At 44.0% G+C, this 22,744-nt stretch overlaps 1 protein-coding gene and 1 long non-coding RNA gene across 2 annotated transcripts in view; both read right to left on the bottom strand.

Moving 5' to 3' along the window:
* Positions 1-332: 332 nt before the first annotated feature.
* LOC118964579 lies at positions 333-5,153 on the bottom strand. The gene is made up of 3 exons (XR_005051693.1): positions 4,903-5,153; positions 1,504-2,984; positions 333-472 (listed from the first exon to the last, which is right to left on the bottom strand). It is a non-coding gene; the product is annotated as an uncharacterized LOC118964579 (long non-coding RNA).
* A 12,461-nt stretch (positions 5,154-17,614) lies between these two features.
* Positions 17,615-22,744, bottom strand: part of whrna (whirlin a) — a 153,974-nt gene continuing 148,844 nt past the window's right edge. The window contains exon 12 of the mRNA XM_021602252.2: positions 17,615-18,541. Coding sequence (XP_021457927.2) covers positions 18,359-18,541 — 183 coding nt within the window. The 3' untranslated portion in view covers positions 17,615-18,358. The remainder of the gene's footprint in view (positions 18,542-22,744) is intronic.

The raw sequence follows: 22,744 nt of genomic DNA, 5'->3' as shown, positions 1-22,744 counted from the left end.
ACATTTGAACATCTTGGCCATGTTGTGTTATAATCTCCACCCGACACAGTCAGAAGAGGACGGCCACCCCTCATAACCTGGTTCCTCTCTACGTTTCTTCCTAGGTTCTGGCATTTCTAGGGAGTTTTTCCTAGCCACCATGCTTCTACACCTGCATTGCTTGCTGTTTGGGGTTTTAGGCTGGGTTTCTGTACAGCACTTTGTGACATCAGCTGATGTAAGAAGGGCTTTATAAATACATTTGATTGATTGACACACACACACACACACACACACACACACACACACACACACACACACACACACACACACACACACACACACACACACACACACACACACACACACACACACACACACACACACACACACACACACACACACTTATATAGACTGCCTTGGGTTCCAGACGCATCTGATCAATAGTGTTCTCTACCTCAGCATACTTGGTCAGCATCCTGTTGTAGTCCTCCTAGAGAAAAGAGGGGGAAGGAAAGAGAGAGGAGGGAGGATAATAGTCAAGGCCGTGAGCTGGATAGAAAGTAGAAAAGCACTATTCTGAGCTAGACAACTAATTCAGTGAATTAGTGTCAGCGTGTGGAAGACACGGAAAGTTGTTTAGCCTTTGCGTCTGAGTATGTCAGAGTGCTTAGGAATCAGACTTAGTCTGAGTCTGTCAGAACGCTAAGGAATCAGACTTAGTCTGAGTCTGTCAGAATGCTAAGGAATCAGACTTAGTCTGAGTCTGTCAGAACGCTAAGGAATCAGAGTAAGTCTGAGTCTGTCAGAATGCTAAGGAATCAGACTTAGTCTGAGTCTGTCAGAACGCTAAGGAATCAGAGTAAGTCTGAGTCTGTTAGAATGCTAAGGAATCAGACTTAGTCTGAGTCTGTCAGAACGCTAAGGAATCAGAGTAAGTCTGAGTCTGTCAGAATGCTAAGGAATCAGAGTTAGTCTGAGTGTGTCAGAATGCTAAGGAATCAAAGTAAGTCTGAGTTTGTCAGAATGCTAAGGAATCAGAGTTAGTCTGAGCGTGTCAGAATGCTAAGGAATCAAAGTAAGTCTGAGTCTGTTAGAATGCTAAGGAATCAGAGTAAGTCTGAGTCTGTCAGAATGCTAAGGAATCAGAGTTAGTCTGAGCGTATCAGAATGCTAAGGAATCAGAGTTAGTCTGAGTGTATCAGAATGCTAAGGAATCAGAGTTAGTCTGAGTCTGTCAGAATGCTAAGGAATCAAAGTAAGTCTGAGTCTGTCAGAATGCTAAGGAATCAGAGCTAGTCTGAGCGTATCAGAATGCTAAGGAATCAGAGTTAGTCTGAGTCTGTCAGAATGCTAAGGAATCAAAGTAAGTCTGAGTCTGTCAGAATGCTAAGGAATCAGAGTTAGTCTGAACGTGTCTGAATGCTAAGGAATCAGAGTTAGTCTGAGCGTATCAGAATTCTAAGGAATCAGAGTTAGTCTGAACGTGTGCCTGTGGTGTGGTCCTACTCTCTGTGTATGTACCTGCAGCTGCTGTACCAGAGTGCTGGCCTGTTGTGGGCATCTGAAGTCCTCTGGCACCGTGGAGTTTTGGGGCCTGTGGGGCCCATTGGGGTGTGAGGGGGTCCGTCTGTACTGATCAGCAGCACCTCTCTCACTATGTCAGCAGTGGACTTGAAAACCAGGGCGGGCTCCACTGACAGAGACCTCTTTCTGGGGGAGTTTTTGCTCTTGGGGGGTGGAGGGTGTAGCCGTTTATGGGGAAGCGGACCCTGGGCTCTACCTTGGAGAAGTCTGGGGTGGGTCCCTCTCCTGGGGTGGGGTGGGCTGTCTCATCTTCCTCGGAGAGTGAGAGGCGTGTTGCCAGTAGTTAGTGCCTGACTCATCCTGTAGGCTCTCTTCACTCCCCTTGTTCCTCTATCTGAGTCGGTAAGATATCCCATGGTCAGGAAAGATGGCTGCTGGGTAAGGGGAGGTCCTAGGCTTGAGCTCCTCCCCCCCTGCCAATGAGGCCTGGGGGCATGGCTCATTTGGCTGCTGCAGGATTCCGGAAGGCTCTCTGTAAAGGTGGGTTCCTCAGGGAATGTCTCAGCTTCAATCCCGGGAGCATTAGCCAACTCCTCGGAGGAGAAGTGGAGGAGGTAAAGAAAGGTACAACCTATGGGAGGGGAGGAGGGATACGTGGGGGATGGACTGAGCAGGTCAGGTGGGAAAAGGGAGGAGAGGTCTTCAGACACACTCTCTACCAATCGTGTCCTCCGTCTGTTGTCACTCTCTACCAATCGTGTCCTCCCTCTGTTGTCACTCTCTACCAACCGTGTCCTCCCTCTGTTGTCACTCTCTACTAACCGTGTCCCCACTCTGTTGTCACTCTCTACCAATCGTGTCCTCCCTCTGTTGTCACTCTCTACCAACCGTGTCCTCCCTCTGTTGTCACTCTCTACTAACTGTGTCCCATCTCTGTTGTCACTCTCTACCAACCGTGTAGAGTCTGTTGTCACTCTCTACCAATCGTGTCCTCCTTCTGTTGTCACTTTGTTGTCACTCCCTCTGGGTCCAAGGCTCCAGAGTACCAGGGCAGATCATCCTCTCCATTCTCCACTCCCTCCTCTTCTCCCTCCTCCTCTTCTTCCCCCAGACCCACATCATGCAAGGCGTTCTCCAGTCCTATAATCCCATTCTCATCCATCTGGCTGTGGAAGTCCTCTTCTTCCTCTTCTTTCCTGTCCCCACCTTCCTTCTCATCCCCATCCCACCAGTCCACATCTGAGTCTATGGAGCTGTAGGGAGAGGGGTGTTGAGGAGCAGGGGTCCAGAACAGAACCCGCCCTCTGGTCTCCATCCTCTCTCTCTGGTTCTCTCTCTCAAGTCTGAGCTCTAGCCATAGGCTGCTCTGGTGCTCCTCTGAAGCCCACCTCCCACAGCCATGGCTCAGAATCTAGCCTTCTGGACCTGGCTGTAGGTCTGTTCTTATGGAAAGCTTTGTCATGGGGGCACTGGATACCCTGAAACCAAATGCAGTAATATTACAGGATTAGTGAGGGAAGCCTAACTCACTTTGCCCAGTACAACAAGTTTCAAATGCAAGCACACACATATTCACAGGTTGCATTATAAATGTTGCCCTTTCCCCTACATTGGGCACTACTTTTGACCAAGGACTTTAGGGAATAGGGTGCCATTTGGGATGCTCCCACAGACACACGGTAATGCTGCGTACGCACCAACATCTGGGGAAAGTCAAGTGCAGCATTATACCACTGCATCCCTACTTCTCTGAAGACAGATGTGACTTCACTACACTGAAAACTGCAGGCCATCTTTGAGGCAGTAAGGCCGTCATTCAATCATTTGATGCAGAACACAGAGCTAATGAACTGTGATTAAAGAGCAAGGAAATGAACAGTCTGTCTTCATCCTCATACACAGCTGCTCCCTACTGTTAACATGGAAGCATCTTAATTAACAGATAATCATGTGTCACTCCTTCAGTATGCCCAATATTTCATGCTTACGTAGGAGGGCTTTTTCTCTCTCTCTCTTTAAACATTTTTGGGGGTTAATGAGACAGACTATAATATGGGGAGACAGATTAGAGAGAGACAAAGGGTAGGAACAGGGATTGAACCCCGGTCTCCCAAGTCTGTGTTTAGACCATGTGACCTGCACAAAAGAAGGGCTTTCATACAGGAGAGGGGAATGGGGATATTAATTCCTAAAGGTAATCTTAGAAGAAATAAAGATCCATGTTTCAGTTTCAGTTAAACTATGCATATTATGAAGATCAATTGATTTATCAAATTGAATTGTTCAGTTTTGAGAGATATTGCATATTGCTATTTAGGCTAGCAATGGGAACACATCTGGGGTTCATATCAAGATAAAAGTATTTTTTGACGTCATGGAGTCTTTGGCTGTCACCATAGCAACAGACAACACCAAACCCTGCCTTACTGAGCTCAGAGAACAACAGGCCTCAAAGCTGCACTTCTTATCTCTACCTTCAGCCAATCAGCATTCACACAGCATTGACTCATGGACAACAAAAAAAGCATGGAGAGAAGACAAATGAGAGAAGTTTCTGGGAGTTTGAGTGGGAAGCAGCTATAGACTCATCTGTATGAGTGACACGTACCTCCTCACCCTACTGCAGTGCACTTTCATGCACTTCAAAATACCTCACACAAGAATATAAACATTCTACCTGTGAATGGAACAGAATCTATTAGGATAACAAATCAGTTTTGCAAGACACAAAGACCCAGAAGTGTTTGAAGAATATATTGTCACATCCAAAAGTGTAGTTTTGAGATATGAATATTCAGATGTTGTATGTTGAATAAATGTGAAAATGTGCATTTCAGAATCTAGAAAACACTATAATAGGGTCTTACAGGAGGCAAATGGCCAATTTCATCATGATTTTAAAAAAAAATGGTTTGTGATACCAATGTAAAAAGCATGTTAAGCATCCTTCCTCTCAATGAAGTTGCTATGTGAGATTTGCCAGAACAATCTGAGACGCCAGCAGACTCATATAGCCCCTCTGCCCTCATTTCACACGCACATGTATGGAGAGTCTCTCTCCACAGAGGAGAAGAGGCAGCTGGGCTGACGCAGCATGCATCTAAACTGAGACAACTGGGAAAACACAAGCACTTCAGGCAGATAAACAACTTCGGGGCATTTTTCTATGCTAATTTCAGATCCGGGACATAGTTCATTAGTGAATATCAGACTTATTTTGATGTAGCCTAGATAAGTTGTTTATTTTGTATGCATCCTATCTTAAGTAGGAATATAAATTGAAACTGTAGGATCATATCTTTGATACATTGATTAGGCTAGTATGCACATCTTCACTCGTCAATAGAGCAATATAGCCATTCTGTTGATTGTAAAGCATAAAGAAGGTGGACTCACCTGTTGCTTAAATCCAAGCGACGTGTCCATACAGCCCTGAAACCATAATCCAAGATTTTATGTGGTCAGGCTGGGGTATTAAACCGTGTGGGGTTTACCTACAGTGCACAGACAGACAGGGCTGATCTGTTGAGCACACCCACTAGTACCTCTCCACAGGAGCCCCACAGAGCCACACTGACATCTAGGCCACTCCTTGGGGTGCCAGGGGAGCTGTCTCTCTTTGAGACTGGGATGACGGGAGCTGCCAAGCTAGGCTAATTAACGCCCCTGCCAGCTAGGCTCTCCGACGACGACAGACTCCCAACCCTCCCTCCCATAGCTGTCAGGACAGACATCAACGGAGCCAAAAGCAACACATTTCAGTTTTGTTAGGCTGAAGACGAGAATTCTGATGATTCTATGAATCTATTTGAAGCCTCAGGATATCACTCAAGCTGAGAGAGAGCCCAGTCCAGTGAATATTAGCTAAGATGACCTGCTAAATATCTAAGCAACATAGGCTAATCTTCTTACGAGGCAAGGGGGAGAGATAAGGATGTGCAGACAGTCACAGAACAGAATTTGTTGGGTGCTCATGCTAGGAGAATGACAAACAGGCCTGGGCCTAGTTCTGTGAATAATGCTCAAAGTTTTAACTTAGCAAAACCAAAGTTAGGGGACCACAGTAGTTTAGGTGACTAATACCAGGTCAACTTATTACAAAAAATTCCCAAGTCTCCAAACTGCCTACCCACAAGATTTTCCATCCTGACAACATGCTATATCAGTTAGTCAAGGTTGATCAATGTTTAGTGAGCCGACGACAACAGTCCCACTGATGCAGTGAAATTAGGAGAAACATTACAGGGCGTCAGTGGTTCCTTGACTCCACTGGGGTAAAGCACACAGAGGCTGCCCAAGAGAGCCCATCAGACTTGTCAATTGCTCATACTTGTGTAGTAACATTGTAAAAGGACTATGTAACAACAAAGTAATACATAGATACTACTAATGTACAGTATGACATTTTTACATAACATTTTAGGAATAGCTTTGCATAGCACAAAGGAGTTGGGAGGTTTTATCACACAAACACCCCCCCCCCCCCCCCCCCCCACACACACACACACACACACACACACACACACACACACACACACACACACACACACACACACACACACACACACACACACACACACACACACACACACACACACACACACACACACACACACAAGAACACTACAGATTCTAAACTTACCTTGTGCTTCTTAGGTTATATCATCCAAGGCAGTCGTAGCAGGAATTCAGAGAGACAGCGAAATTGCAGCATCGGCAGACTTAAAAGTAGCATGCCTTAGTTGCCTTGAGAACTGCTTACAAAAAAAGACTCACCCCAATGTCACCAAGCGACCATGCGGTGCATGGCAAAACATGACTTCACTCAATGCCACCTGAGTAAACAAAAAGACTGAGCTATAGCTAGGTTCAGTTTCAATTCAGTCACTGACCATAGCAAAGAGTATACAAAGAGTATCTTTATCTTAAAACCTGTGCTATAATATCTACATCTATTCTGCCTATTTATCTATTCTTTCTCGGGCATGAACGCACTCTCCAAGTCGCTCCAAGTCCCGAAAAATCTGTATTTGAATTCCCACCACTCTCTATTTTAAATGTATAGTCAAAACTTATTAAAAGTAGATTACAGCTAATTCATGGTTAACGCAAATTAACTGGGTTGTAATACCTGATCGTGGACAATAATGTAAATCTATCAGGAAAAAGGTGAAAGAGTATTGTTGGATAATTCTTCTGTTCTCGGGGCATGGCACAAATTTTCAAAGCTAAATGTTATCAAGAAACCAAGCAATAGAGCGAAGTACCAATTGGTTCGCTAGGGGGCAGGACTTTCTGACTGATTTTTATTATGTATTATTTATTATGTAGACATAATAATATAAAGTTTCTATAATTTCTATAATCAGCATATTATAATAATTATCAGAATTATGTATCAACACCAATGATGTGTATGGGTTAATACATATCATTCATTGATTATGACTCAAATGATAAAGGGGAAAATACAACTGTTCAGTATCACTTCATCAACACGAGGTCGGCATTTTCTTATATTTTCAATGCCATGTATTATTGTTCCTCTAGATGGCACCCTTAGATTAATTACTGCAGAAACGTTCTGCGTCTGTTGTGTCTCTTATTCTACATATAATACATTATCAATTATTTTCCACATGAATGAAGACACCCATTATTCCCACACATTATGTGTATTAGTAAGGTTTGACTCCAAAAGCTGTACAGTCGCGTCTAAGACTGCTGATCTAAGATCAGGACCCGTAATCATAAAGCATCTCAGAGTGGGAGTGCTGATCTAAGATCAGGACCCGTAATCATAAAGCATCTAAGAGTGGGACTGCTGATCTAAGATCAGGACCCGTAATCATAAAGCATCTCAGAGTGGGACTGCTGATCTAAGATCAGGACCCGTAATCATAAAGCATCTCAGAGTTGGACTGCTGATCTAAGATCAGGACCCGTAATCATAAAGCATCTCAGAGTGGGAGTGCTGATCTGAGATCAGGACCCGTACTCATAAAGCATCTCAGAGTGGGAGTGCTGATCTGGGATCAGGACCCGTACTCATAAAGCATCTCAGAGTGGGAGTGCTGATCTGGGATCAGGACCCGTACTCATAAAGCATCTCAGAGTGGGAGTGCTGATCTGGGATCAGGACCCGTACTCATAAAGCATCTCAGAGTGGGAGTGCTGATCTGGGATCAGGACCCGTACTCATAAAGCATCTCAGTGGGACTGCTGATCTGGGATCAGGACCCGTACTCATAAAGCATCTCAGAGTCGGACTGCTGATCTAAGATCAGGACCCGTAATCATAAAGCATCTCAGAGTCGGACTGCTGATCTGGGATCAGGACCCGTAATCATAAAGCGTCTCAGAGTGGGAGTGCTGATCTAAGATCAGGACCCGTAATCATAAAGCATCTCAGAGTGGGAGTGCTGATCTAAGATCAGGACCCGTAATCATAAAGCATCTCAGAGTGGGAGTGCTGATCTAAGATCAGGACCCGTAATCATAAAGCATCTCAGAGTTGGACTGCTGATCTAAGATCAGGACCCGTACTCATAAAGCATCTCAGAGTGGGAGTGCTGATCTGGGATCAGGACCCGTAATCATAAAGCATCTCAGAGTGGGAGTGCTGATCTGGGATCAGGACCCATACTCATAAAGCATCTCAGAGTGGGAGTGCTGATCTGGGATCAGGACCCGTAATCATAAAGCGTCTCAGAGTGGGAGTGCTGATCTGGGATCAGGACCCGTAATCATAAAGCATCTCAGAGTTGGACTGCTGATCTAAGATCAGGACCCGTACTCATAAAGCATCTCAGAGTGGGAGTGCTGATCTGGGATCAGGACCCGTACTCATAAAGCATCTCAGAGTGGGAGTGCTGATCTGGGATCAGGACCCGTAATCATAAAGCATCTCAGAGTGGGAGTGCTGATCTAAGATCAGGACCCGTAATCATAAAGCATCTCAGAGTGGGAGTGCTGATCTAAGATCAGGACCCGTAATCATAAAGCATCTCAGAGTGGGAGTGCTGATCTAAGATCAGGACCCGTAATCATAAAGCATCTCAGAGTGGGACTGCTGATCTAAGATCAGGACCCGTAATCATAAAGCATCTCAGAGTCGGACTGCTGATCTAAGATCAGGACCTGTACTCATAAAGCTTTATCTTGGCCAGGTCGCAGTTTCAAATGAGAGCTTGTTCTCAACTAGACAACCTGATTACATAAAGGTGGAAAAAAACGAAAACAATTCAGAGTAGGAGTGCTGATCCTGGATCAGGTCATTCATGTCCATGCAATCTTAGTTATTATAATATAGAAACTGATCCTAAATCAGCACTAAAACTCTGAGACGTTTTATGAATATGTAATCTTGTTCATGGAGATCTAAAAGGCTAAACTGATCCTAGATTAGCACTCCTACTCCGAGACACTTGATACATACAGCCCCAGGAATATAAGAATAAAGCTGAGGCCCCAGACCGGCATCTTCCACTGGGTGTCAATGGTGCTGCTATGGTCCTCCCCAGGAAGGGCTGAGGTAGAGGAGCCGAATACTAATGCAGTCTACAGCCAGTGATGGGGTGTCTGTGGCTAGTGGGAAAGGTGTGCCTGGTGCCAGTAATGTCAAGCCCTGGTGTCTCCATCCTCCACACTTAAGAGGCAGAACGATGACAAACCCTTCCATGGCTGGTTTGCTGACACAACTTAGACACGACAATTACTCAAAGAGCATGTATCTCCTCTGTGGGGATGTGTGTGTGTGTGCCTGTGTCAGAGAGAGAGTGGGGATGCCGTTTGTGTTTTTGTGAGTGAGTGTGTGTATTGAATGAGAGAGAAAGCTTATCTGGTAAAGAAAGAATGACGACAAAGAAAGAAAGAAAGAAAGACAGACAGACAGACAGACAGACAGACAGACAGACAGACAGACAGACAGACAGACAGACAGACAGACAGACAGACAGACAGACAGACAGACAGACAGACAGACAGACAGACAGACAGACAGACAGACAGACAGACAGACAGACAGACAGACAGACAGACAGACAGATAGATAGATAGATAGATAGATAGATAGATAGATAGGAGGGAGAGGTAGGGAGAGAGAGAGATAGTAAACAGACAAGAAAACAGATACAGAGATTTAATTATAGGGTGAATGTTGCAAAATTCTTGTTACTTTCCAAAACATCTCAGATTTTCAAGACATCCTGTTTGAAAAAGTCACTGGAATTTTGCAACCAAAGGTATTGATGTTCATGTTATATTTCTGTATCGCTTGTTTGTGTATTGTTTGAGTATGGTACATTAGTAGCCTAGAATGTGTGTGTATGACTGTTTCTATGTTATTAGCTCACTGTATTGTCATAAACTCCGCACTGCCTGAGCACAAAGGCTTAGCAGAAAAAGGCACAGACAGCCAGGCAGTTCTTGTGCAGTTACCTTTACTGTCAAATTAAACACACTTTCTGTATAAATAGCATGGCTGTGTTCAACACTTGTCATTAAACTGTACAAGAGGCAGGCAAATCAAGAACGTTGAAGGGAAGAAAACAATAACACTAAAAACAACTTGTGCAGCTAATGGGGAGGCACACTCAGTGAGACAGAAATAAACAGTAGTGATTATCAGTAGACTCCAATAGGTTGTTATTAATATAACGTAAGATGCAGAGTGTACATTTTGCCTGCTGGGGGGGGCAAGGAGACCCACAGCTCCGCTAAAAACATTGACAACTGTGTGCCGTTTTCAAGGGATTGTTAAATAACTGTAAAATACTTGGCTGTCATATTATCACCTCTTAGCGATAAGGCACTACAGGGGTTTGTGGTATACTAATATACCACGGCTAAGGGCTGTATACTCAGTGTTGCATTGTGCATAAGAACAGCCCTTAGACGTGGTATATTGGCCATATACCACACCCCCCCGGACCTTATTGCTTAAATAACTCTGATGATGGAGCTAAATGTGGAATAATGGGAAATGTGTAGTTCTGACTATATGCTCTTCAAGAGGTGATGATATTACAACCAAATAGTTATCAAATGTACTTAACAATCCCTTGAAAACGGCACGCAGTGGTCAATGGTTTAACTAAGGGGAGCTGGGGGTCTCCTTGTCTCCTTGTTTTATTGATAACAACCTGTAAGTAGCACAGGTTCATGTGTTTACTACATTACCAAAAGTATGTGGACATCCCTTAAAATTAGTGTATCTGGCTATTTCAGCCACACCTGTTGCTGACAGGTGTATAGAATTGAGCACACAGCCATGCATTCTCCATACACAAACATTGGCAGTAGAATGGCCCGTAATGAAGAGCTGTGACATTGAACGTGGAACCGCCATAGGATGCCACCTTTTCAACAAGTCAGTTCGTCAAATTTCTGCCCTGCTAGAGCTGTCCCGGTCAACTGTAAGTGCTGTTATTGTGATGTGGAAACGTCTAGCAGCAACAACAGCTCAGCCGCGAAGTGGTAGGCCACATAAGCTCACAGACCTGGACCGCCAAGTGATGTAGCACGTAAAAATGGTCTGTCCTCAGTTGCAACACTCACTACCGAGTTCTAAACTGCCTCTGGACACAACATCAGCACAATAACTATTCGATGGGAGATTCATTAAATACGTTTCCATGTCCAAGCAGCCAAACACAAGTCTAAAATACCATGCGCAATGCCAAGTGTCTGCTGGAGTGGTGTAAAGCTCGCCGTTCTCGTCTAGAATGTGTGTGTATGTGATAAATCACACTTCACCATCTGGCAGTCTGACGAACAAATCTGGGTTTTGTGGATGCTAGGAGAACGCTACCTGCCCGAATGCATAGTGCCAACTGTAAAGTTTGGTGGAGGAGGAATAATGGTCTGGGGCTTGGTTCAGGTTAGGCCCCTTAGTTCCAGTGAAGGAAAAACCTTAACGCTGCAGCATACAATGACATTCTAGACAATTCTGTGCTTCCAACTTTGTGACAACAGTTTGGGGAAGGCCCTTTCCTGTTTCAGCATGACAATGCCCTCGTGCACAAAGCAAGGGCCATACAGAAATGGTTTGTTGAGATCAGTGTGGAAGAACTTGACTGCTATACACAGAACCCTGACCTCAACCCCATCGAACACCTTCGGGATGAATCGGAACACTGACTGCAAGCCAGGCCTAATCGCCCAACATCAGGGCTTGACCTCACTAATGCTCTTGTGGCTGAATGGAACCAAGTCCCCGCAGCAATGTTCCAACATCTACTGGAAAGCCTTCCCAGAAGAGAGGAGGCTGTTACAGCAGCAAAGAGGGGACCAATTTCATAATAACCCCATGATTTTGGAATGAGATGTTTGTCTAGCAGGTGTCCACATAATTTTGGCCATGTAGTGAATGAGCAGAGGGGAGAGATACATTAGAATGACCAGTCTACGGCTGTATCCAAAATGACAACCTATCCCCTACACAGTACATTCGGAAAGAATTTAGATCCCTTCCCCACATTCTGTTATGTTACATTCTTATTCTAAAATGGATTCAATACTGTTTCTTCCTCATCCATCTACACACAATACCCCATAATGACAAAGCGAAAACAGGTTTTAAGAAATGTGTGAAAATGTATAAAAAATAAAAAACAGAAATACCTTATTTACATAAGTGTTTAGACCCTTTGCTATGAGACTCGAAATTGAGCTCAGGTGCATCCGGTTTCCATTGATCATCCCTGAGATGTTTCTACAACTTGATTGGAGTCCACCTGTGGTAAATTCAATTGATTGGACATGATTTGGAAAGGCACACACCTGTCTATATAAAGGTCCCACAGTTGACAGTGAATGTCAGAGTTAAACCAAGTCATGAGATCGAAGGAATTGTCCGTAGAGCTCCGAGACAGGATTGTGTCGAGGAACAGATCTGGGGAAGGGGACCAAAAAATCTATTCAACATGAAGGTCCCCAAGAACACAGTGGCCTCCATCATTCTTAAATGGAAGAAGTATGGAACCACCAAGACTCTTCCTAAAGCTGGCCGCCCAGACAAACTGAGCAATCGGGTGAAAAGGGCCTTGGTCAGGGAGGTGACCAAGAACCCGATGGTCACTCTGACAGAGCTCCAAAGTTCCTCTGTGGAGATGGGAGAACCTTCCAGAAGGACAACCATCTCTGCAGCACTCCACCAATCAGGATCAGGAGTGGCCAGACGGAAGTCACTCCTCAGTAAAAGGCACATAACAGCCCGCTTGGCGTTTGCCAAAAGGCACCTACAGGACCCTCAGACCATGAGAAACAAGATTTTCTGGTCTGATTGAAACCAATATTGAACTATTTTGCCTGAATGCCAAGCGTCACATCTGGAGGAAACCTGGCACCATCCCTACGGTGAGGCACGGTGTTGGCAGGATCATGCTGCAGGGATGTTTTTCAGCGGCAGAGACTGGGAGACTAGTTAGGATCGAGTGAAAGATGAACGGAGCAAAGTACAGAGAGATCCTTGATTAATACCTGCTCCAGAGAGCTCAGGACCTCAGACTTGGGTGATCGTTCAACGACCCTAAGCACACATCCAAGACAACTCAGGAGTGGCTTTGGGATAAGTGTCCTTTGTTGGCCCAGCCAGAGCCAGGAATAGAACCAGATCGAACATCTCTGGAGAGACCTGAAAATAGCTTTGCAGCGACGCTCCTCATCCAACCTGACAGAGCTTGAGAGGATCTGCAGAGAAGAATGGGAGAAACTTACAGGTGTGCCAAGCTTGTAGCATCATACCCAAGAAGACTCAAGGCTGTAATCGCTGCCAATGGTGCCTCAACAAAGTACTGAGTAAAGGGTCTGAATACTTATGTAAATGTGATATTTCCAAATTGCAAAACATTTCTAAACCTGTATGTTTTGTCATTATGTGTTATTGTGTGTAGATTGATGAGAGGAAAAAACGATATAATCAATTTTAGAATAAGGCTATAGCGTAACAAAATGTGGAAAAAGTCAAAGGGTCTGAATACTTTCTGAATGCACTGTATATAGTGCACTGATTTTGACCAGCACCTTACAGGCCCTGGTCGGAAGTAGTGCACTATATAGTCAGCAGGGTGCCAATTGGGACAGAGCCCCACATCTGTGTTGTTTCCAAGTACATGCCACAAGACAGGACACCTGCCTCTCCATCATATTCGCTGATGAATCACCCTGTCATTGGATTGGACTGATTCCTTTCATCATCTCTTCCCCTCTGAATTACTCTGTAATATGGGTTAAAGAGAAAGCCAGATTGTTATTAACATTAGATCCAGGGTCAGTAATAATAAGTAATCCCAATACATTTTTTTTTTACTTTATTGAATTCCTCAAAGCCTGATATGACGTGGGGAGACAATTACGTTGGATGCCTGGGCATGGTTGAATGGCTTGGCATCAGAGTAGACAACTGACTGTATGTCTATAATATAATCACATTTATGTGGTGTAGTTAATGTGTTACTAAGATTGTTTGGGACATTTCAAGACATCGGTGTTTGAAAGAGTCCCTGTGTGTGGAGTCATGCCTGAGTCAGTGTGTGGAGTCATGCCTGAGTCAGTGTGTGTGGAGTCATGCCTGAGTCAGTGTGTGGAGTCATGCCTGAGTCAGTGTGTGTGGAGTCATGCCTGAGTCAGTGTGTGTGGAGTCATGCCTGAGTCAGTGTGTGTGGAGTCATGCCTGAGTCAGTGTGTGCAAAAAGAAAGTTCACTGTAGACATTACGCAATGTCTCAGAGCATGTTAGAAGCAGAACGTGGATTGACCAGTGTGTGAGTATTTGTTTTTGTGTAATGTGTGTGTGTGCCTTTCCCTCTCTCCTGCATCAGGTCAACCTGTGTAATGTGTGTGTGTGTGTGTGTGTGTTTGCCCTTCCCTCCCCCTGCATCAGGTCAACCACTTTTGCTCTCTGATCCTTGCTCTGCATTCTCTGCCCATCTCCAGTGCAACAACGTAGAAACAACGTTAGACACAGTACACCTTCCTCTCATCCCTCTCTCTGAAGGGCTGTCTGTGTCATATGCACAGTGTAAAGACACGGCTCAGAGAACAAAGCCACCATTTCTGAAGCTATGCAATTCCTCCCAGATAGCAGTGTTTAATAGTGACTGCCTTGTGGATAGGAGTAGGACACACTCACACACTCCCACACACACGCGGAATGTTAAGCATTTGAGGTGGCATTGGCAGGGAATAGGGCAGTCTTCTCATGATTGTGTCTCATACCCTAAGTATGCATACAGAATACTATTGCATCCCAAATGGCACCCTATTCTCTATATAGTGCACTTCATTTTACCAGAGCCCTATCGGTCCTGGTCAAAAGTAGTGCACTATAGGAAAAGGGTGTCATTTGGGATGCTGCATAAATATACAATGATTGAAAAGATGGAAAATCTCTATTATCTGAATGGGGTGAACAAAGCACTTGTATGTTAATGGACATCAAGAGAAACCTGACTTAAACTTGATTGTTATTGTTGCTACATCAATAACTTCTATCTGTCCCTTTCTCTGTCTGTCGTTCTCTCTATCTGTCCCTTTCTCAGTCTGTCGTTCTCTCTCTCTGTCCCTTTCTCTGTCTGTCGTTCTCTCTATCTGTCTGTCGTTCTCTCTGTCTGTCCCTCTCTCTCTGTCTGTCGTTCTCTCTATCTGTCCCTTTCTCTGTCTGTCGTTCTCTCTATCTGCCTCTCTCTCTCTGTCTGTCTCTCTCTCTCTGTCTGTCTCTCTCTCTCTCTCTGTCTCTCTCTCTGTCTGTCTCTCTCTCTCTGTCTGTCGTTCTCTCTCTGTCTGTCGTTCTCTCTATCTGTCTGTCTCTCTCTCTCTCCATCTGTCGTTCTCTCTCCGTCTGTCGTTCTCTCTATCTGTCTCTCTCTCTGTCTGTCGTTCTCTCTCTGTCTGTCGTTCTCTGTCTGTCTCTCTCTCTCTGTCTGTTTCTCTCTGTCTGTCGTTCTCTCTCTGTCTGTCGTTCTCTCTGTCTGTCTCTCTCTCTCTGTCTGTCGTTCTCTCTCTGTCTGTCGTTCTCTCTCTGTCTGTCGTTCTCTCTATCTGTCTCTCTCTGTCTGTCGTTCTCTCTATCTGTCTTTCTCTCTCTGTCTGTCGTTCTCTCTGTCTGTCTCTCACTCTCTGTCTGTCGTTCTCTCTCTGTCTGTCGTTCTCTCTATCTGTCTCTCTCTCTCTGTCTGTCTCTCTCTCTGTCTGTCGTTCTCTCTATCCGTCTCTCTCTCTCTGTCTGTCGTTCTCTCTATCTGTCTCTCTCTCTCTGTCTGTCGTTCTCTCTATCTATCTGTCTCTCTCTCTCTGTCTGTCGTTCTCTCTATCTGTCTCTCTCTCTCTGTCCCTCTCTCTCTCTGTCGTTCTCTCTATCTGTCTCTCTCTCTTTGTCTGTCATTCTCTCTATCTGTCCCTCTCTCTCTGTCTGTCTCTCTCTGTCTGTCTGTCGTTCTCTCTATCTGTCTCTCTCTCTCTGTCTGTCGTTCTCTCTATCTGTCTCTCTCTATCTGTCTGTCGTTCTCTCTATCTGTCTCTCTCTCTCTCTCTGTCTGTCGTTCTCTCTATCTGTCTCTCTCTCTCTGACTGTCGTTCTCTCTATCTGTCTCTCTCTCTCTATCTGTCTCTCTCTCTCTATCCCTCTCTCTCTGTCTGTCATTCTCTCTATCTGTCTCTCTCTCTCTGTCCCTCTCTCTCTCTCTGTCGTTCTCTCTATCTGTCTCTCTCTCTTTGTCTGTCATTCTCTCTATCTGTCCCTCTCTCTCTGTCTGTCTCTCTCTGTCTGTCTGCCGTTCTCTCTATCTGTCTCTCTCTCTCTGTCTGTCGTTCTCTCTATCTGTCCCTCTCTATCTGTCTGTCGTTCTCTCTATCTGTCTCTCTCTCTCTCTCTCTGTCTGTTGTTCTCTCTATCTGTCCCTCTCTATCTGTCTGTCGTTCTCTCCATCTGTCTCTCTCTCTCTGTCTGTCGTTCTCTCTATCTGTCTCTCTCTCTCTGTCTGTTGTTCTCTCTATCTGTCTCTCTCTCTGTGTCTGTCTCTCTCTCTCTGTCTGTCGTTCTCTCTATCTGTCTCTCTCTCTGTCTGTCGTTCTCTCTATCTGTCTCTCTCTCTGTCTGTCGTTCTCTCTATCTGTCCCTCTCTGTCTGTCGTTCTCTCTATCTGTCTCTCTCTCTCTGTCTGTCGTTCTCTTTATCTGTCTCTCTCTATCTGTCTCTCTCTCTCTGTCTGTCGTTCTCTCTATCTGTCTCTCTCTCTGTCCGCTATAATGATAAAACTCCCCTGAATGGCACATGTACCGCTTCACTCTCTCTCCCCCTCCCTCGCACACCCCCTCTCCCTCCCCGAGAGGAAACAAATAATCCTCCACAACAACTACTGCACTTCTCAGTTCTTTCATTGGTCTCTCTCTCTCTCTCTGTCTCTCTCTGTGTCTCTCTGTCTCTCTCTGTCTTTCTCTCTGTGTCTCTCTGTGTCTCTCTGTCTCTCTCTGTCTTTCTCTCTGTGTCTCTCTGTGTCTCTCTGTGTCTCTCCGTCTCTCTCTGTTTCTCTTTTCCTCTTCCTGATTGCCATGACTTGCTCCTCATACCTGTTCAATTATTGGATAAAGTGCTTCTTCAAGTTCTTAGCATCAGCTCTCCATCAATCCACCGTGACTTCTGTCTGTTTGTGTGCTTGTGTGTTTGTGTGTGTGTGTGGTAAGATGGCATGTCTGTTTGTGTGTGTGTGTGTTTGTGTGTGGTAAGATGGCATGTCTGTTTGTGTGTGTGTGTGTGTTTGTGTGTGTGTGTGGTAAGATGGCATGCCTGTGTGTGTGTGTGCTGGGCCACATGTGTTCTGGGAGTGTGTATCGGAGAGAGCTTCTGCAGCAGTTTCCTTTCCCAAATGCCTCATTACTACCTCTTAGTAATTACTATGTGGCGCAGGCCCCTGCAAGCCCCTTGTGTAAACACAAATAGCACGGCTGACTAGCACTGCCAGAGAGGGCAATTAAAACACAATCATCTCCATTACTCTTCACTTGGGGACACATTTGCAGAAAAGGGACTTAACAGTACACTTTGAAGAATTCAACTTTTTAAGCATGTAAGATAGTAGGTTTCTATAATTCATAGATTATCTTTATGTATATATTGTATAGTATCTACATTTGTACATTTACAAAAACAAACTGTCATTGGAAAATGGTGTTTCCTCCTGCCTCTTCCATCTGCTGGATGGAAGGCTGGCTTGCGTCCCACCTTTTTCTTTATTTAGTGCACTACTATTTACCAGGGCACATAGGGTTCTGGTCAAAGGTAGTGCGCTATATTGGAATAGGGTGCTATTTGCGACACAGCCTGTGTCTCTTGCGTGTGCTGTTAGTCTCTCAGACTGACGCAGGTTAGTAGACACTGACCGCTAAATGACCACTAACTGACCGCTTCAGGAGCATATCTTCTGCCAGAGCTCTAGTGCTGATGGCGTCATTGTCCAATTGTCCATTTGAGATCCACAGGATGAAGCCACTAGCCAACACAGATAGAGTGACAGTATATGAGATTGCCATAAACACATACAATAAGGTGTCCAGAGAGATGACTGCTGCAGGCAGTATCCTAAAAACCAAGGTCACAAGGATGGTGAAAGTCCATGAAAATCAGAAATCATGGCAACTTCTCAACTTAGAGTGCAACTGTGTCCGTGTCTTGCTTTGGGGTTAAAGCTGGAGGATGTTGAGGATGGTGAGGCCAAGTGACCAGATAAAGATTGGTAGATGAACCCATGTACAGAACAGTGTGTAGGACTATGCCGCTTTGCCCCCACAGCCAACCCTATCCTCTCCAGCTCTGTAGCCCCTGTCCCTCCTCCCTCCTTCCTCCATGATACTTCCTCCTACAGTGCCACGTTGAACTCCGTGACCAGGAAGTCCACGTGTTCTCTCTCTTTGGTCTTGAAAGCCTCAGCGATGAGGCGCGCTGCGTCCCTGTGCTCCCGGCCCCTCAGGGAAACCCCGTTTACCTCCAGGATTACCTGACCCACCTGTAGCTGCCCGCAGTTGTGTGCCGAACCGCCCCTCTGAGAGAGAGAGGGAGAGAGAGAGAGGGAGAGAGAGGGAGAGAGAGAGAGAGGGAGAGAGAGAGAGAGAGAGAGAGGGAGAGAGAGAGACCTAGAACATTTATTTGTGATAAAGAGAACACAAACAGACGACAAACACTCGTTGGCACATCGTCACTGTTACAATTACTAATTAAACCAGGAAGCAAAAGGAACTTTTGTGATCTCATCTCTCACCACTGTTCCAGTCCCTCAGCTCAAATCAAATCAAATTGTATTTGTCACATGTTTTGTAAACAACAGGTGTAGACTAACAGTGGAATGTTTACTTACGGGTCCTTCCCAACAATGCAGAGAGAAAAATAGAAGAAAAAAACTAGAAAAGATTATAACACGATGAATAAATACACAATGAGTAACAATAACTTGGCTATATACACGGGGTACCAGTACTGTGTTGATGTGCAGGGGTACGAATGTATGGAGGTAGATATATACATATAGGTAGCCATCTCATTTGGAACGTTCACATGGACTGTGATGACCTGAGAGACTAAAGATACTACAAGAGTAAAACCAAAGATACTGGTAACTGACCCAAGATATATCACCGGCATCGTTTCCAATGAGAGCAAATTAAGCAGAGTGGGCAAAACCTAGCCTTATTTTAGCATGTATTTGCATAATTCCGTTAGGGAACGCCTTCTCTGTGAAGGCCTTCTCCTTCTTAACAACACCATTTTTTTGCAATTTTGGCAAAGGGTCAAGTCTACAAAACTTTGACTCTGTTCGTAACAGACTGTAGTTTTGGGAACAGAAAACTGTATTGAGATCGAATGTTTCATTGATGAGAAAATTTGCAGAATGTCAGCCAAGTTTCATCTAGCTCCATCTTCTCCCACTTTATTTGATTTATTTGTTATATCAAAAGTCAAAAGGGGGCTGGGGGCTGGGATTCTTTTTTATTTTGTACAAAATATATATAAATATAGCACAAAACACACATCACGACAAGAGAGACAACACAACACTACATAAAGAGAGATCTAAGACAGCAACATAGCAAGGCAGCAACACATGACAACACAGCATGGTAGCAACACAGCATAACAACAACATGGTAGCAACACAACATAACAACAACATGGTAGCAACACAACATAACAACAACATGAAAGCAACACAACATGGTAGCAGCACAAAACATGGTACAGACATTATTGGGCACAGACAACAGCACAAAGGGCAGGAAGGTAGAGACAACAATACATCACACAAAGCAGCCACAACTGTCAGTAAGAGTGTCCATGATTGAGTCTTTGAATGAAGAGATTGAGATAAAACTGTCCAGTTTGAGTGTTTGTTGCAGCTCATTCCAGTCGCTAGCTGCAGCGAACTGAAAGGAGGAGAGACCCAGGGATGTGTGTGCTTTGGGGACCTATAACAGAATGTGACTGGCAGAATGGGTGTTGTATGTGGAGGGTGAGGGCTGCAGTAGGTATCTCAGATAGGGAGGAGTGAGGCCTAAGAGGGTTTTTATAAATAAGCATCAACCAGTGGGTCTTGCGACGAGTATACAGAGATGACCAGTTTACAGGAGTATAGAGTGCAGTGATGTGTCCTATAAGGAGCATTGGTGGCAAATCTGATGGCCGAATGGTAAAGAACATCTAGCCGCACGAGAGCACCCTTACCAGCCGATCTATAAATTATGTCTCCGTAATCTAGCATGGGTAGGATGAATCAGGGTTAGTTGGCAGCTTGGGTGAAAGAGGAGCAATTACGATAGAGGAAACCATATCTAGATTTAACTTTAGTCTTCAGCTTTGATATGTGCTGAGAGAAGGACAGTGTACCATCTAACCATACTCCCAAGTACTTGTATGAGCGCTAAACCCTCAGAGGTAGTAATCACACCTGTGGGGAGAAGGGCATTCTTCTTACCAAACCACATGACCTTTGTTTTTGGAGGTTTTCAGAACAAGGTTAAGGGTAGAGAAAGCTTGTTGGACACTAAGAAAGCTTTGTTGTAGAGCATTTAACACAAATGGGCCAGCTGAGTACAAGACTGTATCATCTGCATATAAATGGATAAGAGAGCTTCCTTTTGCCCAAGCTATGTTGTTGATGCACTATATTTGGTTCTAAACGGATGCTTCAGATTTCTACATCTTGACAGACATCAAGCTAAACTAAAGTTACTACTTACTATAAGACTATGTTGGTGCTGTTTAGGCCCAGGGAGCATCTATTGAAGATTTGATGCAAAAGTATATAATCCTGAATTAAATTAATCTGTTAGGAATTGTGAATGGTTGTGAATACTTTATTTGTGTAATAGTGTGAGTAAGTAATCATTAAGGAAGAGCCAGAAACATATGGCTCTATTTTAACAAACCTAACGCAATGGTAAATCTAAGCGTTATAGGTTGAGGGTCATGTCAGAAATATTTATGCTATTTTCACTATCACAATTATCGGCACAAAACTTGGTGGCATTGAGCGAAAGGTCAGGGTTCTGATGAATACAAAAGTTGTGGGTGTGTAGAGGCTTGGCCCCTCACTGGCCAATCAAAACATGCTCAATGGCGAAATATGTGGTTTTGTGTGTATTTGTATTTATTGCCTTGGAATCAACTCCAATTCCGATGTTAGTCCGTTAGAGTTTGTTAAATGGCTTACTGAAACGTAATAACAAAATGTAGACCTGTCTTTGCTAAATTTGTTGACTCATTTGCAGTCCACATTGTTCTAACTAATTGTATGGCTTTAATAGCATTCCCACTGATACAGGGGCTAGGCCTAATGTACATTGTATTATAGCTGAGCATGGACATGGCAAATATTGAAAATAAGCTAGATTAAATTAACCTCTTAGAGCTCTAGGGGCGCTATTTCATTTTTGGATAAAAAACGTTCCCGTTTTAAGCGCGATATTTTGTCACGAAAAGATGCTTGACTATGCATATTCTTGACAGTTTTGGAAAGAAAACACTCTGAAGTTTCAGAATCTGCAAAGATTTTGTCTGTAAGTGCCCCAGAACTCATTCTACAGGCGAAACCAAGATGATGCATCACCCAGGAATTAGCAGAATTTCTGAAGCTCTGTTTTCCATTCTCTCCTTATATGGCTGTGATTGCGCAACGAATGAGCCTACACTTTCTGTCGTTCGCCCAAGGTCTTAGCAGCATTGTGACGTATTTGTAGGCATATCATTGGAAGATTGACCATAAGAGACTACATTTTCCAAGTGTCCGCCTGGTGTCCTGCGTCGAATTCGGTGCGCAATTGCCAGCTGCTTCCACTTTACCATTTGATTCAGGGGAGAAAGCATGTGTCCAAGAACGATGTATCAATGAAGAGATATGTGAAAAACACCTTGATGATTGATTCTAAACAACGTTTGCCATGTTTTCAGTCGATATTATGGAGTTAATTTGGAAAAAAGTTTGCGTTTTGAGGACTGAATTTATGGATTTTTTTTGGTAGCCAAATGTGATGTATAAAACGGAGCTATTTCTAATACACAAGGAATCTTTTTGGAAAAACTGAGCATCTGCTATCTAACTGAGAGTATCCTCATTGAAAACATCAGAAGTTCTTCAAAGGTAAATGATTTTATTTGAAGGCTTTTATGTTTTTGTTAATGTTGCGTGCTGGATGCTAACGCTAATGCTAACGCTAAATGCTAACGCGAAATGCTAACTCTAGCTAGCTACTTTTACACAAATTATTGTTTTCCTATGGTTGAGAAGCATATTTTGAAAATCTGAGATGACAGTGTTGTTTACAAAAGGCTAAGCTTGAGAGATGGCATATTTATTTCATTTCATTTGCGATTTTCATAAATAGTTAACGTTGTGTTATGCTAATGAGCTTGCTGATAGATTTACACAATCCTGGATACAGGGGTTTTTTCATAGCTAAACGTGACGCAGAAAACGGAGCGATTTGTCCTAAACAAATAATCTTTCAGGAAAAACTGAAAATTTGCTATCTGAGAGTCTCCTCATTGAAAACATCTGAAGTTCTTCAAAGGTAAATGATTTTTTTGAATGCTTTTCTGTTTTTTTGTGTAAATGTTGCCAGCTGAATGCTAATGCTAAATGCTACGTTAGCCATCAATACTGTTACACAAATGCTTGTTTTGCAATGGTTGAGAAGCATATTTTGAAAATCTGAGATGACAGTGTTGTTAACAAAAGGCTAAGCTTGAGAGCTAG

The sequence above is a fragment of the Oncorhynchus mykiss genome, chromosome 5, assembly GCF_013265735.2.
Source record: "Oncorhynchus mykiss isolate Arlee chromosome 5, USDA_OmykA_1.1, whole genome shotgun sequence".
Classification (NCBI taxonomy): Eukaryota; Metazoa; Chordata; class Actinopteri; order Salmoniformes; family Salmonidae; genus Oncorhynchus; species Oncorhynchus mykiss.
Note: the sequence above shows the minus strand (reverse complement) of the source record. Positions and strands in the feature narration are given on the sequence as shown.